Here is a 13,850-nt window from a genome sequence, read left to right as displayed (position 1 = left end):
CCCCCGGCCCCCATCTCCTCCCCCCGCCCAGACCCCCCATCCCCGCACAGAGCCCCGCTAACACTCCGTACATCACCCCCCCGCAGACGACGGGCTCCCCCTTCCCAACCCCCCAAACACACACAGTCCGGGGGCCCTTCCCGTGGGCAAAGCCGGCGCGTCCTGCCCGCCGCCGCCACGAGAGGGCGACATGGCGCCTCCCCGGCTTGCGCTGGGGCGCTGCAGCGGCGCCCGTCCCGGGCCTGCCCCGGTGCTCCGCGCGAGGAGCCGCCCGAGGCCATGGGGCTGGGGGCAGCCAGTTACACCCTGCCCGCTGCCGTGGGGCCCCTGCCAGCCCCGGACCCGGCCTGGCCTCCCCCCTGGGGCTGAGGCTGGAACCAGAGCAGGCGCCTGTGAGAAGCCCAAACACGCCAGGCTGCTGGCGCTGGGCCGGGGGCTGGACCCTGGGCTTGTTACCTGTGTCTAACACCTAGAGACCTCATGGGAGATCAGGGTCCCACCGTGCCAGGTGCTGCCCTGAGTCCCCGGGAGATCAGGGTCCCCACCGGGTTGGGCGCCGCCCAGAGCTCCCCGGAGATCAGGGTCCCCACCGGGCAGGGTGCCGCCCAGAGCTCCCCGGGAGATCAGGGATCCCACTGGGCAGGGCGCCACCCAGAGCCCCCTGGAGATCAGGGTCCCCACTGGGCTGGGCACTGCCCAGACCCCACCGAGATCAGGGTCCCCACTGGCATGGGTGGTGGGTATCATAGGCTGGGGGAGGCTGTGCCTCCCCAAACAGCCAGGGGTGGCCCTGCCCACACTCTGCCTCCAGACCTCATCTGCTTCCCACTCTGCTGTCTCGGGCTGGGGCCGCGCTGTTTGTCCCTCTGGCGCTCTGGGGCTGGGGGCACTAGCCTGGGGTGGCAGCTGCAGTAGGGGGGCTCTGTGCTCTGGCAGGGGGGAGTACAGAAGGGGTGTGGCCTCAGTCAGAATGGGTGGGGATGGGGGATAGCCTCCCCCAGCCGGTGGTTCACACACCATTCATGCCTACCGTGCCAGGCGCTGCCCAAACCCCACTGAGATCAGGGTCCCGTTGCGCTGGGCACTGCCCAAACCCCAACCAAGATCAGGGCCCCGTCAAGCTGGGCACTGCCCAGACCCCACTGAGATCAGGTCCCCACCGTGCCAGGCTCGGCACACAGTCCCTGCCCCCAGGGATCGGCAATCCACACCAATGCTAGGGCCTACCCCGGCTCGTGGGAGTCCCAGACAAGCTGCCTACGCAGTAGCCCATGTTCAAATGGGGGCTACGAGCCTGCACGTGGCCCCCTCCAAGCCTTCTCCATGCAGCGCTGGGGGGCAGGGGGATAACAGGGGCACACTGCTGCAGGCCTTCCTCGAGTCAGGCGCTGGAACGGCTGGGGGAGCCCCCTCTCAAACTGCACCGCCAAGCCTTGCTAAGCCTGCCCAGCCTCCCAGTCTTCCCCGTGCAGCCCTGCCGCGGCCTGCGAGATGCCCAGGCCTGGTGCAGCACTCCTGGCTCTCCATCCTGGCCGCCCCCTCGCATGGCCCTGCGGCGCAGCTGGGGGGAGGTGTTTTCCGGAAGGAGCCGGCTGTGCAGGAGGGAGCTTTCTGCCACCTTCCCCAAACGACGGCATTGGAGTAAAGAAGGCAGAAGCCTCATCTGGCACGACGGGGCCCTGATCTCGGCCGGGCTCTGGGCAGCACCCGGCACAAGGGGGCCCTGATCTCGGCCAGGGTCTGGCCAGCGCCCGGCGCAAGGGGGCCCTGATCTCGGCCAGGGTCTGGGCAGCGCCTGGCACAACAGGGCCCTGATCTCGGCCAGGGTCTGGGCAGCGCCCGGCACAACGGGGCCCTGATTTCGGTCGGGGTCTGTGCAGTGCCCAGCATGATGGGGCCCCGATCTCAGCTGGGGTCTGGGCAGCGCCCGGCGCGAGGGGGCCCTGATCTTGGCCAGGCTCTGGGCAGCGCCTGGCACTGTTAGACAGGCCATTCATCCATAGGTGCTGGAACTAGGGGCGCTGCCACTCCTCCTGGCTTGAAGTGGTTTCCATCCTACCCAGGGTTTACAGTTTGGTTTGATGGCTCTCAGCCCCCCTGCATTCATCCGGCTTTAAACCATAGAATCATAGACTATCAGGGCTGGAAGGGACCTCAGGAGGTATCTAGTCCAACCCCCTGCTCAAAGCAGGACCAACCCCAACTAAATCATCCCAGCCAGGGCTTTGTCAAGCCTTAAAAACCTCTAAGGAAGGAGATTCCACCACCTCCCTAGGGAACCCATTCCAGTGCTTCACCACCCGCATAGTGAAAAAGTTTTTCCTAATATCCAACCTAGACCTCCCCCACTGCAATTTGAGACCATTACTCCTTGTTCTGTCATCTGCCACCACTGAGAACCACCGAGCTCCATCCTCTTTGGAACCCCCCTTCAGGTAGTTGAAAGCAGCTATCAAATCCTCCCTCAGTCTTCTCTTCTGCAGACTGAACAATCCCAATTAACAATCCCGGACCGTCCTGCTTTTCTAATGTGCCCCATCCGGTACTGAAGTTTGTTCGGTATCAGACGGGAGACACCACAACAAAGAGGGGGCCACTCTGCCCCCACCGGGGTTACCTCGCACCCCCCCATGCAAGGTCACGCACGCAGGGGTGGGGGTGTACTCTTCAAAGTGGCACACGCGCGCACACACACGCGCACGCACACACACACCCGTGCAAGGTCCTGCCGAGCGGGAGGGGTAATGCTGCTCCCCAGAAAGGCTGGACTCCTGGGAATTGTGAGTGGCTAACCTAGGCAGAAGGTGGGGCCCTGAACTCCTGGGGGCCCCTAGGTGCTATTGTCATCTCATTAATAACAAGGAATCTACTCTGCTCCCCCATCTCCAGAGATCTCCCACCTTCCCTTCTTCCGCCTGCCCGGCAGGACCCCCCAGCTGCTCCAGCCTCCCAGAGCGCAGCCCTGACAGGGGGAAAACAAGGAATCTTCTGAGCCTGGGCCAGCATCTCATTAGCACAAACACTGTCCCCTGAGCTGGGACACCTAGATCCTCTTTCCTCTGCACGCACCATCTGTGCCCGACGGCCTGTCTGTGGAACCTGCCTGGGAACGGAAGCGATGGGCTCGTGTCATGACACTGTATGAAATACATGTAGGGAGCAGGTGCCTGCTCAGGGCTGGGTTGGCATCGCTGGTGAGGCTGGTCAGCATCCGGGTAGTGCCATGGGGCATGAGACTTGCCCGCGTCTGCTAAAAACCAACTGTGACGAAGTGGGACTGTTCTTAATGTTTCCTCTGAATACTGTGTGGGTGCCTCAGTTTCCCCTATGCATTTCTTAAGTCTCTAGGTGGTGGGGAAAGGCCAGTGTGCATAAATCACTGATACTCTGTCTCCCTGGCAACAAATGGCCAGGGCCCCTTCCCCCCCTGCAAGGAAATACCTAAAGGTGAACAAAGCGATCAGGTGACCTCCTGGCCCAGGAAAGAGAAAAAGCCGAGAGGAGGAGGGGCTGGAGGGGGTTTGAGAGTTGGAGCTACCTGGGGACTAGGAGTGAGGGCAGACGTGGGTGTCTGGCTCTCTGAACCGCATAATGGACCCGACCGAGGGGTCCCGTTCGCCGCTGTACCTACAAGCTCTGTTTTAGACCGTGTTCCTGTCATCTAATAAAGCTCTGTTTTACTGGCTGGCTGAGAGTCACGTCTGACTGCAAAGTGGGGGTGCAGAACCCTTTGGCTTCCCCAGGACCCCGCCTGGGAGGACTTGCTGTGGGAAGCGCACGGAGGGGCATATGCTGAATGCTCCCAGGAGAGACCCAGGAAGGTGAAGCCGTGTGAGCTGCTTGCCCTAAAGACGGTCTGCTCCAAGGGAGAGGAGGCTCCCCAAAGTCCTGACTGGCTTTGTGGGGAGCAGTTCCAGAGCATCGCCTGGGGACTCCGTGACACCAACCCCCCATCCTTTCAGCCCCAAGGGACTCGCTTGAGTAATCGGCCCCTGCTCCCGAGCATCAGCCGACCCAGACGCTCTTATGGAGTTGTTGACACCTGCTCCCTCCCCCCACTCCAGCATGGCATCGTCGCTCAGGATGTCTCTGCCGTGCTGGGCACATGCCGCACACACCAGGGAACACCTGTGACCCCCAGGTTTACAGCCCCGAGGGACAGATGGGCCCAGGAGAGCCACTAGCTGACTCCTGTGGGTCGCAAGCCATCAGCTTCCACCCAGCTGCCTGTATTCTGTGCCCAGTCACTTGTACTAAGACGGGGAAAGTGAGGCCCAGAGAGATGCAGGGATGTGCCCAAGGTCCCCCAGGGTGTCTGTGGCAGAGCCAGGATTTGAACCCAGATTTCCAGCCCTTCGCCCTATCCACACCGCCCCCCCGCCTCACCCCGGGCACTCTGCTGGCATCATCACTGCCTTGCAGAATCGCTGGTGCCAGCTACTGTGGGAGGCTGGGCTGGGTGGGCCACGGTTCTGATCCGTTCGGGCCATTCCAAGGGACACAACTAGGTCTCTGTCCCTCTCCCTCCTCAAACCACTAACTGGTACTTAATTGCCCAGCCCTGGCCAGAGGGGGTGTTCACTCCAGCCTGCCTGGGGGGTAATTATTCAATGAGCCCAACCACCCGCATGAAGGGCACCATGCCGCCTGCACCCAGAGAGGGGACAAGGCCCAGAGCCAGGCTGGGCTGAGCCTCAGGGAGGGGCCCGGGAGAGCACGGAGCCGGCGCCGGGGAAGCTGCTTGGCGAACGGGAATCTCCTCCACACCTGGAGCCCGATTCACCATAGCCCAGCTCCTCACTCCCCTCGTGCAAAGCGAACTGCAAACGCCAGCGGCTACGAAGAGCGGCACTCGGAGCAGAGCAATGGGGAACTGGGCCTGTGGCAGGCTGGGCCTTGGGACCAGAGCTGGCTCTCGGCGTCTCAATCCCAGACAGAGCCAGGTGGTCAGGGCTCCCAATCAGGGACTTGAACCCGCATCTCCCCGGCCCAGGGGAGTGACGTGAGCACCAGCCTCGCTGCTTGCGCCTGTGTCTCATGAAAGGTTTCACAAGGTCTCCGTTTCCTTCCAGTACAGAATGTGTCCAAACTTCAGAGAATCCAGAAACGTGGGGCTGGGAGAGACCTCACGAGGTCACCGAGCCCGGGCCGAGTAAAGCCAGACCAGCCCTGACAGGGGATTGGCCGACCTGTCCTTAAAACCCTCCGATGCTGGGGATGCCACAGCCTCCCGTGGGAGCCTGGTCCAGCACTGCCCTGAGAGTTAGAGAGTTTTTCCTAATATCTCACCTCCATCTCCCTGGCTGCAGATTAAGCCCATTGCTTCTTCTCCTACCTCCAGTGAACACGGAGAACAACTGGTCACTGTCCTCTCTGTACCAGCCCTGAACAGATGTGAAGACTTATCAGGTCTCTTCAGTCTTCTTTTCTCCGGACTAAACATGCCCAGGGTTTCTAACGAACGGTTCCTCGGAGCTCAGGGTTCCTGAACCTTTGATCGTTCTGGCTACTCTGCTCTGGACTCGCCAGTTTGTCCCCATCTTTCCTCAAGTGCGCCGCCCAGAACTGGCCTGAGGCCTCCCCAGTGCTGCGCAGAGCAGGGAACGACCTCCCGTGTCCTACGCCCCCCACGCCCGTCGCTACACCTGGCCCCGGAACAAGACTTGTCTTTTGGGCAACTGCCTCGCATTGTTGGCTCATTTTCAACTTGTGACCCACTGTGACCCCCGGATCCTTTTCAGCCAGTTAGCCCCCACGCGGGGCTTGTGCATTTGACTTTCCCTGCCCAAGAGCAGCACTCTGCACTGGTCTTTACTGAATTTCAGCTTGTTGATTTCAGACCAATTCTCCAATTGGCCACGCTCGTTTTGAATCCTAAACCTGCCTCCCAAGTGCTCCCGGCCCCTCCCCCCGGGTGTCATCGGCACATTTGATAAGCCCACTCTCCACTCCGTTACCCAGGTCGTTAACGAACATACTGAACAGTCCCGGCCCCAGGAGTGACCCCTGCAGGACCCCCCTCCCCGCTCGACAGCGAGAACGACGCTGGGAGTGCCTGATGAAAACCAAGATCGATCACATCCATCCACTAGGCCAGGAGCCCTGTCGAAGGAGGAAATGGGGGCGTCCTTGACAAAGCCGTGCTGGCTATTCCTTCTAACCCTGCTCTCCTCCAGGTGCCGGCAGACTGACTGTTTAATCATTTGGTCCACAAAAAGAACAGGAGTACTCATAGCACCTTAGAGACTAACAACCTGTCATTTGGTCCAGTATCTTTCCAGCTCTCGGAGTCAGGCCGACGGGTCTATCGTCCCTGGGTCCTCTGTGCTAGGCGCTCTGTCTGCCCTTCGCCCCTCCCCCAGGAGTCTCAAAGATAATTGCTAACGGTTCCAAGATTGCTTCAGTCAGTCCCTTAGGTACCTCGGATGAATTTCCTCACATCGAATGTACCTGGATCTTCTTTAACCCGACCTTTCGCTGCTTTGGCTTGTGTTCCTCCCCCGAGTTGTTAACCTCTGGAACCTTCTGCCAAATGGAATTCTTGTTTCCCAGCCAGCCCTGGCTGCTGGCTCATTGTGTGCCAAGGTTCTGTCGCTGTCTCAGAGCCAAACGCCTCCTCAGCTGCTAGTGACGGGGCCGATCTCACATCCTCTCCAGCTGCACCCGCTTCCCCGCTCTAGATCACTCTCCAGAGGGGAACCAAGGTGCCTGGAGGGAAAGTAGCTGGAGCAGAGATTTGCACAAGCTCCCCCAGCAAAGCCAGGCCTAGGACCGCTCTGCGCCCTACACTGCCTCACCGCTGCCTCCCTGGAACATCACTACTGTCCAGGCTTTCTAACCTGCGCACAGCAAAGGCCCCCGCGTGCAGCAGAGACGGACCGACACCGCCTGGCTGAAAGCTGCCCGCTTCCCAGGACCTCGGTCATTTGTACAAAATCCACTAGGGACACTCCGCTAGGCCCGTCCCGAAGGGTTCTCCTCGCTAATTAAACTCCACTGGAATTGCCGCCCGAAACGAGCAGGGGCATGCCGCATGCCGCACCAGCCCCGCCGTTTGGGTGTTCTTCTCCCGGCCCGACACCCCGCGGTCAGCAAGCAGGCCCCTGGAAACGGCCAAGCATCTCCCATAGTTAGTGGGAGCTGGCTGCATCCAGACGGCGCGCGAGAGGTCGGGTGACGTGGGAGCTACTTGACGTTATTAGGATAAATGGACAAAGGAAAGAGCCCGGCAATGAAACAGCAACTGGCGAGCCGTAGAGGCAGCCAGGACCACGTGAATTTCGCAGCCATGGGGTCTGGCTCCCGACCCCCCCGGGCTGCAAAGCCAGGTTCAGAGCCTCAGCTCTCCGTTCAAACCGCTCACAGCTCCACCATGCGACCGCCTCCCTGAAGAGGGATTGGAGCCCGAGCCCTGCAAAGACACAAGCACGTGCTTAGCTCTAGGACTGCAGCGGGACTAGCCGGCCCTGGGCTGTTGCAGGGAGAGGGGGCGGGAGGTGTCTCCCGTCTGATCCAGTCTGGTAGTGGCTTCGTTCACTAGGACAGGATCGGGGCCTGCTCTGGAGCTGAGTGGCGCCCAGTGCTCCGGGACAGCATGCTGCCCCGAGCCCTCGGCCCAACGGCCGGCTGGGGAATAAAGGTCATGGGAATTACAGCAACTTAGCCGCGGAACGAAACTGACGCCAGAGGCGGCCACCTCTGTGACTCCTTCCTCTGGTCGCTCGCCAAGCCCTCCCGGAACGGCCCAGGGCAGAGCTGCGGCCGCCGGGGTGAGGGGCAGTACCGGCCCCGCAGAGCCACAGCTAGTGTCTGGCAGCACCTAGCGAGCAGGAGCCCTGCCCCGGGGGCTCAGAGGACACAGGCACAGGCACAGAGAGAAGGAAGAGAAAGGTGCAGGGACTCACCCCAGGCAGTGACCGGCAGAGCCAGGATTTGAACCCAGAGCTCCTGCATCCAGCCCCACCCAACTGCCCCGGCTAGTTCCACTGCCCCAGGGAGCCCTTCCCCCTGGCCTGAGTGACGCGGCCTGGCAGCACGAGGCAGACGGAGGCGGCTCCCCCTCTCCCCCCGGCTTTCCTTGCCCTGGGCGGCCACAGAAAGGTCACCGCATCCTCTTGCAGCCCTGCTGCTCACGCGTCTGCTCCAGTCACTTCACTACCTGGGGGGGCCAATCCGATCCGCGGAGCAATCGAAAGCCACTTCCTTCACCCACCAAGGCTCTGGGAGCCCTGGCAACTGGGCAAGGCAGGAATCCCCCCTTTCCACCAAGCCAGGGGCTCTTCCTGGGGGACTGCAGAGACTTGGCGGTTACACAGGGACAGAGGGGCTACGTCCAGGGCTCGCGAGCTATGTAGCTGAGTGGCGTGAACACGCCCACACACACGCGCATCCTGCCACGCCGTGTGAAACTCACTCAGTGTGAGGTCACCAACTCAGCCCCGCAGGAGCAAACACTCCCTGACCCTTTCGAGGGGAACCAGGGTGGCGGGGGTGGGGGGAGTTGCACTGAAAACCATGTGAAAGTCAAGCCCAAACGCATCCAGCCAGGAGACCCCAAACCCGGAAAAAATCATAGAGCCCTTAAAAGGCAAAACTGCTGGGGTTTCCCACGGCTTTAACGATTCCGTTTTGTTTCCTAGCCCCATTATTATGGTAGGAGCTAGAGGCTCTAACCAGGGGTCGAGGCCAGACACAGAGGGAGACGGGGTCCTCACCAGACAGTTATTAGGGTTATGGTAGATCCTAGCGGGCCCGGCACAGATATGCACATAGTAAGAGATTTACCCTGCCCTGCCCAGCTCACTGTTTAAATGGACAGGACAAAGGGTGTGAGGGGAAACCGAGGCACAGAGCAGGGAAGTGGCTGATTCAGGTCTCCCAGCAGGTCAGTGACACAGCCAGGAACAGAACCCAGCTCTCCGGGGCCCCAGTCCAGTCCCTGACCCACTAGATCACATCTTATCCCTTGCTTGCCTAGCTCTTCCCCAGCAAACCTGCCCCCAGCCTGTGCCAAGCAGGATTTTCCCAGCCCACACTTCCCATGGCAGCGTCCAGGATGTAGGAACAGACACACTTCAGCAGAGCATGATAGCGCCACCCCAGCTTCCCAGTCCTGGCCCCAGCCCCGGCCCCCGCCCCCGCGCGGCAGGGAAGATCTACGGCCGGCTGTGGGGAGTGATTAAAACCCACAAACCTGACACTCCCCCCGGGGATCCTGCCAGAGGTGCCCATTTATCACCTTCCAGGCGCTTGGCAGAGTCTATCGCAAGGAAAGAAGGAAACTGCTCTGATTCACACTGCCCATCCCCAGGGCCAGGGCAGCACCACACTCACCCCATCGAGCCAGGCACTGCCCGTCCCCAGGGCAGCACCACACTCGCCCCATCGAGCCAGGCACTGCCCGTCCCCAGGGCAGCACCACACTCGCCCCATCGAGCCAGGCACTGCCCGGAGCAAGCTTTCAGGCGACACAAACACAGGGTGGGAGGGGAAACTGAGGCAGCGAGTGAGGCAGGGATGTGCCTTAGTCACCCAGCAGGGAACAGAACCCAGGGGTCCTGCCTACAGGGCCAGCCCCTAAGCACCAGTGCACCCCCAGTGAGGCTGGGCTCAAAATCCCAGTGCCCAGGCGGGGAACTGCAGCACAGCGCCACCCGGCTGCCGCTGAGAGAGCTAGTCACGGAGCAAGGTCTTGACCCCAGCTCTCCCGAGGGCCCATAATCCTAGACCACCTGTCCTCTCTCCTGCCGTCTCCTCTCCAGGACAAGGACTGTCCCAGGCCCCCCCTGACAGCCTCATTCCCCCTGCCGGCCTACGGGCCCTGGCTCCCAGGGCCGCCAGCCACCTGAGTGCGAACGTGCCCAACCCCCGAGCTGCTGCAGCCATCCCAGGGGGTGCAGGCATCGAGAGCTTTGCCAGGTTGTTATCTCCGGGAGCCGTGCGGGCGCCGATTCCTCGGGGACTCCAAATTAGCAGCTAGGTCTCCGGAAGGGCCCAACAGGTGTCCAGCTGGCTTGGAAATCTGGGCGGAGCTGCAGCCTGTGGCAAATCCAGCCCCGGCTGTGGATACTAAACCCTGGAAACCCGCCTTAGGTTCCTGGTCCCAGGTCACACAGAGTCTGTAGCCGAACCTGGATTAAACCCGCGTCTCCTGCGGCCCAGCCCGCCACCTCAGCCCCAGGCCCAGCCTCCCACCGGGGGGCATCCCGTGGCGGGGCTGCGGTTACATGCCAGCCACTGAAAACGGCCTGTCACGCAGAACTCACAGCGCTGAGGAATGGCTGCTCGAATGGCTTCTGCCGGTGACATTTTGCTGCTGAGATCTTGCCTATAATTCCCGAGCAGCACCTTGGGTCCAATTACCGCGCTCACGCTTAGCATAATGTTAACTCGGCTTAATTAGCCTGAGAGTTAACGCTGACAACGAACAGTGGTGCAGCTCCAGTAGTCACCTCCCAGGTTGGCAGCTGTCCCTCTAGCAAACAGACACACATCTCCACGGTCCAGCCAGCCCCGAGGCCAATCAGTCACATCCGCACTGGCAGCTCTTGTGAGCTCGAAACCCCGGGGGCTTTGCTTAAAGCCCCAGCTCCTGGAGTCATGTGAATGGGGGAGACTCGCAGCTTGCACTGAAAAAAGCAAAGTCTGTTTCTGGCCCTTTTGGCTGCAGAGAAAAGCTTGGAACGCTGCCCCTCATTAGAGCAATTGAATAACAGATGTTGTGGTTCGCTAGCGATTCCAAACGCTTTTTTTAAACTCTCGTTGCAGTTCGAACCAAAAAGGACATTTTTCAAAATTTTCAGTGAAGCAAAAAGTTGAAGACAATTGTTTCGGGTTGAACTAAACACTTTGTTTCTATTGGAACCCTGTGAAATGTTTGTGATTTATTTGTAATGAACAGGGGAAAAAAATACTGAACCCAAATGTTATTTCAAACCAAGATTTCACTTTTGCTGAACGGGCCTGAGCCCCGGGAAATCCAGCTCCGAGGCCGGGGCTGAGCCCGGGGAAACACTGTCCAGGATCACGCCAGCAGTCGGGGCAGAGCTGGCACCTTAACCACCCGAGCGCCCCTAGTTCCAAACTCTGGCATCACTTCCCACGAACTAGACCCAAACTCCCTTCTTCGTGGATAATCAGAAAGCTCCTGCCTTTGGCATTATCCCCCCGCGTCCTCCCTCCAGCACCCACCTCCCCACATTGTCACAGGCTGGTTAAACCAGCATTTTCTCTTTTTTTAGTCTTCTGTGGCAGAATCGGTGCTGAAGCCCTGGCCAGGGGCTCCGGGCTCCGAGAGGAACAGGCAGGGGATGCAACTGGTCTATCTGAGCTCATGACAAAAGCCCAGAGGTAACCAGCATGAACCGCAGCTCCCCCAGTGCGGGGGTGGGAACGCTGTTTGGTCGCTGGCCTGGGCCCCCGGGGGAGGTGAAATGACTGGAACAAACAAGGAACCTTGAAGGAACAAGGACGTTGCTTCTCCAGTGTCAAAAGACGATTGATTCCCAGCTGACGAGTGGGGGGTTCAGCGTTCAGCCGCCACCCACGGGTCAGATATATCCCCACGGGGGGCTCAAAGCTAATCAGGCTTCCTAGGGCTGCGAGAGCTGTCTGGGGGCTCCCCCCAAACCCTGCTACAAATAAACATGCTTTGGCACAGCTCCTCCTGCCCGCGCCCGCCAGGAAGCAGCACTTACAGCATCCGTTGCGGTCCTTCCTTGCCCGGCACAATCGAGGGAGCGGGTCTGCCAGAGGTGGTGGGTTCGCCCAGCCCCAGGGAAGGAGAGAAGGAGCCAAGCCCCTGCTGGTCTCTGTATGCCCCCCCACGACTGGTCGTGGTGCCCACCCTGCTAAGGGAGTTGCCTCGGAGCCCCGAGATGCAGCCTGCATGGCCCTGCGGGGTGTAATTGTCTCCCAGCCCTGGGGTGAGGCCGACCCCGCCACAGGGCGCCGAGCGGCAGGGAAGGATTATGGGCCGGGATCCCCCGTGGGCAGGGGGGGCAGGAAGAAGATAATGGTTTTAGGGAGATTTCCCAATAAACCACTTAGTGCAGCTGGGATGAGAACCAGATTAAATCACCACTAGCCCTGGATCTGAGAGACCCTCCCCCCGTGCTGCCCCTTCACCCCAGCGCCGGCCCCTTAGCCAAAGGAGGCTGGTCTGCAGGGCCCACCCTCGGCAGGCCACAAGCACTGCTGAGACCCGACTGCAGGGGGCGCTGTCGGGGGCTCGCCAGGGAACAAGGGCACCTCCACCTGGCTGCGCCACCTGCTGGCAGAGTGCAGGGCGCTGCCCTCAGACACGCAGCTGAGGACATGACCAGCCCTTCCCCTGGGTGTTTGCACACTCAGAGCACAACCAGCCCTTCCCCTGGGTGTTTGCACACTCAGAGCACAAACAGCCCTTCCCCTGGGTGTTTGCACGCTCAAGGCACGATAACCAGCCCCCTGGGTGTTTGCACACTCAGAGCACAACCAGCCCTTCCCCCAGTTGTTTGCATGCTAAGGGCGCAATAACCAGCCCCCTCACCCCCCGGCTGTGTGCCCACTCAGGGCACGATAACCAGCCCCTCCCCCAGTGTGATCCCCCCGTGCCCTACCTGTCCGGCTCGGCGTGGGTGATGGCGATGCGGGGCGGGATGCGCAGGGGCAGGGTGGTCGGCCTCTGGACGCTGTCGGGCTCCGGCGATCGCGCCCGGTCCAGGGGTTTCCACGGTGGCACCTGCAGGCTGGAGGAGAGGCGGCGCCGGCCACGCCGCAGGTCCGCGCCCAGCATGCTGCCAGCGGTGTAGGAGCGGCTGCAGAGCCCGGGCTCCAGCAGGTCCTTGGGCTTCTGCCAATGAGAGCAGAGGGCGAGCATCAGGCCAAGGGGCCAGAGCACCACCAGGCTGGCACGAGGGTGACCCATGACCTTTCCTCACCCTCAATCTCCTAGAGGGGATGGGCCCCTGCCCCATTCCCCGCCCCCCCGGAGCCAGCCAGTCCCTGCCCTGGGGCCGGATGGGAGCCGGTGCCCCCCAGAGGGAACAGGCCCCGCGCCCCATTCCCTGCCCCCTGGAGCCAGCCAGTCCCAGCCCTGGGGCCGGATGGCAGCTGGCGCCCCCAGAGGGACAGGCCCCTGCCCGTTGCCTTTGTGCTGTTGTTTACCAGCCCATCTCAGAGGTGGGTGGGGGGCGGCTGAAGCGGATGTTTATTCTCAGCATCGTCAGGCTGCGCTAATCAGCCCCCTGCCCCTCTCGACGGCGGGGGGGGAGCTAAGGATAGAATCCGGTTCTCAGCTGCGGCAGCTCACACAGCTGGATGGACCGGCCCCCGCTCGGAGCTGGAGGGGACACGGCCTCTGTGACGAGCAACCTGGGCCTTGGAGCCAGTGAGAGGTGAAGCGGCTGGCTCAGGGGGCAGAGAATGGGGCAGGGGCCTATCCCCTCCAGGGGCCTTTCGCCTCCAGGGCATGACCTGGCTGGCTGGGGGGGGGGGGGGGGGGGGGGGGGGGGGTCGCCCCCCGGGGGGGGGGGGGGCCCCCCCCGGCCCCCGGGGGGGGGGCGGGGGGGGGGGGGGGGGGGGGGGATGTGGTGTGGGGCCTGTCCCCTCTGGGGGGCGCTGGCTCCCATCCGGCCCCAGGGCAGGGCCTGGCTGGCTCAGGGGGGCAGGGAATGGGGCGCGGGGCCTGTCCCCTCTGGGGCCATGTCTGGAAGGCAGAACTTGGTCCCATGGGTGGGCCATGCTGGGTCGCAGGAAACGTGGTTGGCTCCAGCCCCCCAGCCTGGGTTCTATCCTGGCTCTGGGGGGCAGAGGGGTCTAGTGGGTTAGAGGGGGGCTGGGAGCCAGGACTCCTGGGTTCTGTCCTGGCT

General features: G+C 61.8%; 1 protein-coding gene across 1 annotated transcript in view; it reads right to left on the bottom strand.

The window, feature by feature from the left end:
- Positions 1 to 13,850, bottom strand: part of PDE4A (phosphodiesterase 4A) — a gene marked incomplete at its 3' end in the record, with an annotated part of 120,725 nt that overhangs the window by 102,458 nt on the left and 4,417 nt on the right. The window contains 1 exon segment of the mRNA XM_034792302.1: positions 12,600 to 12,832. Within this exon segment, the coding sequence (XP_034648193.1) occupies positions 12,600 to 12,832 (233 nt within the window).

The sequence above is a fragment of the Trachemys scripta genome, chromosome 16, assembly GCF_013100865.1.
Source record: "Trachemys scripta elegans isolate TJP31775 chromosome 16, CAS_Tse_1.0, whole genome shotgun sequence".
Taxonomy (NCBI): Eukaryota; Metazoa; Chordata; order Testudines; family Emydidae; genus Trachemys; species Trachemys scripta.
Note: the sequence above shows the minus strand (reverse complement) of the source record. Positions and strands in the feature narration are given on the sequence as shown.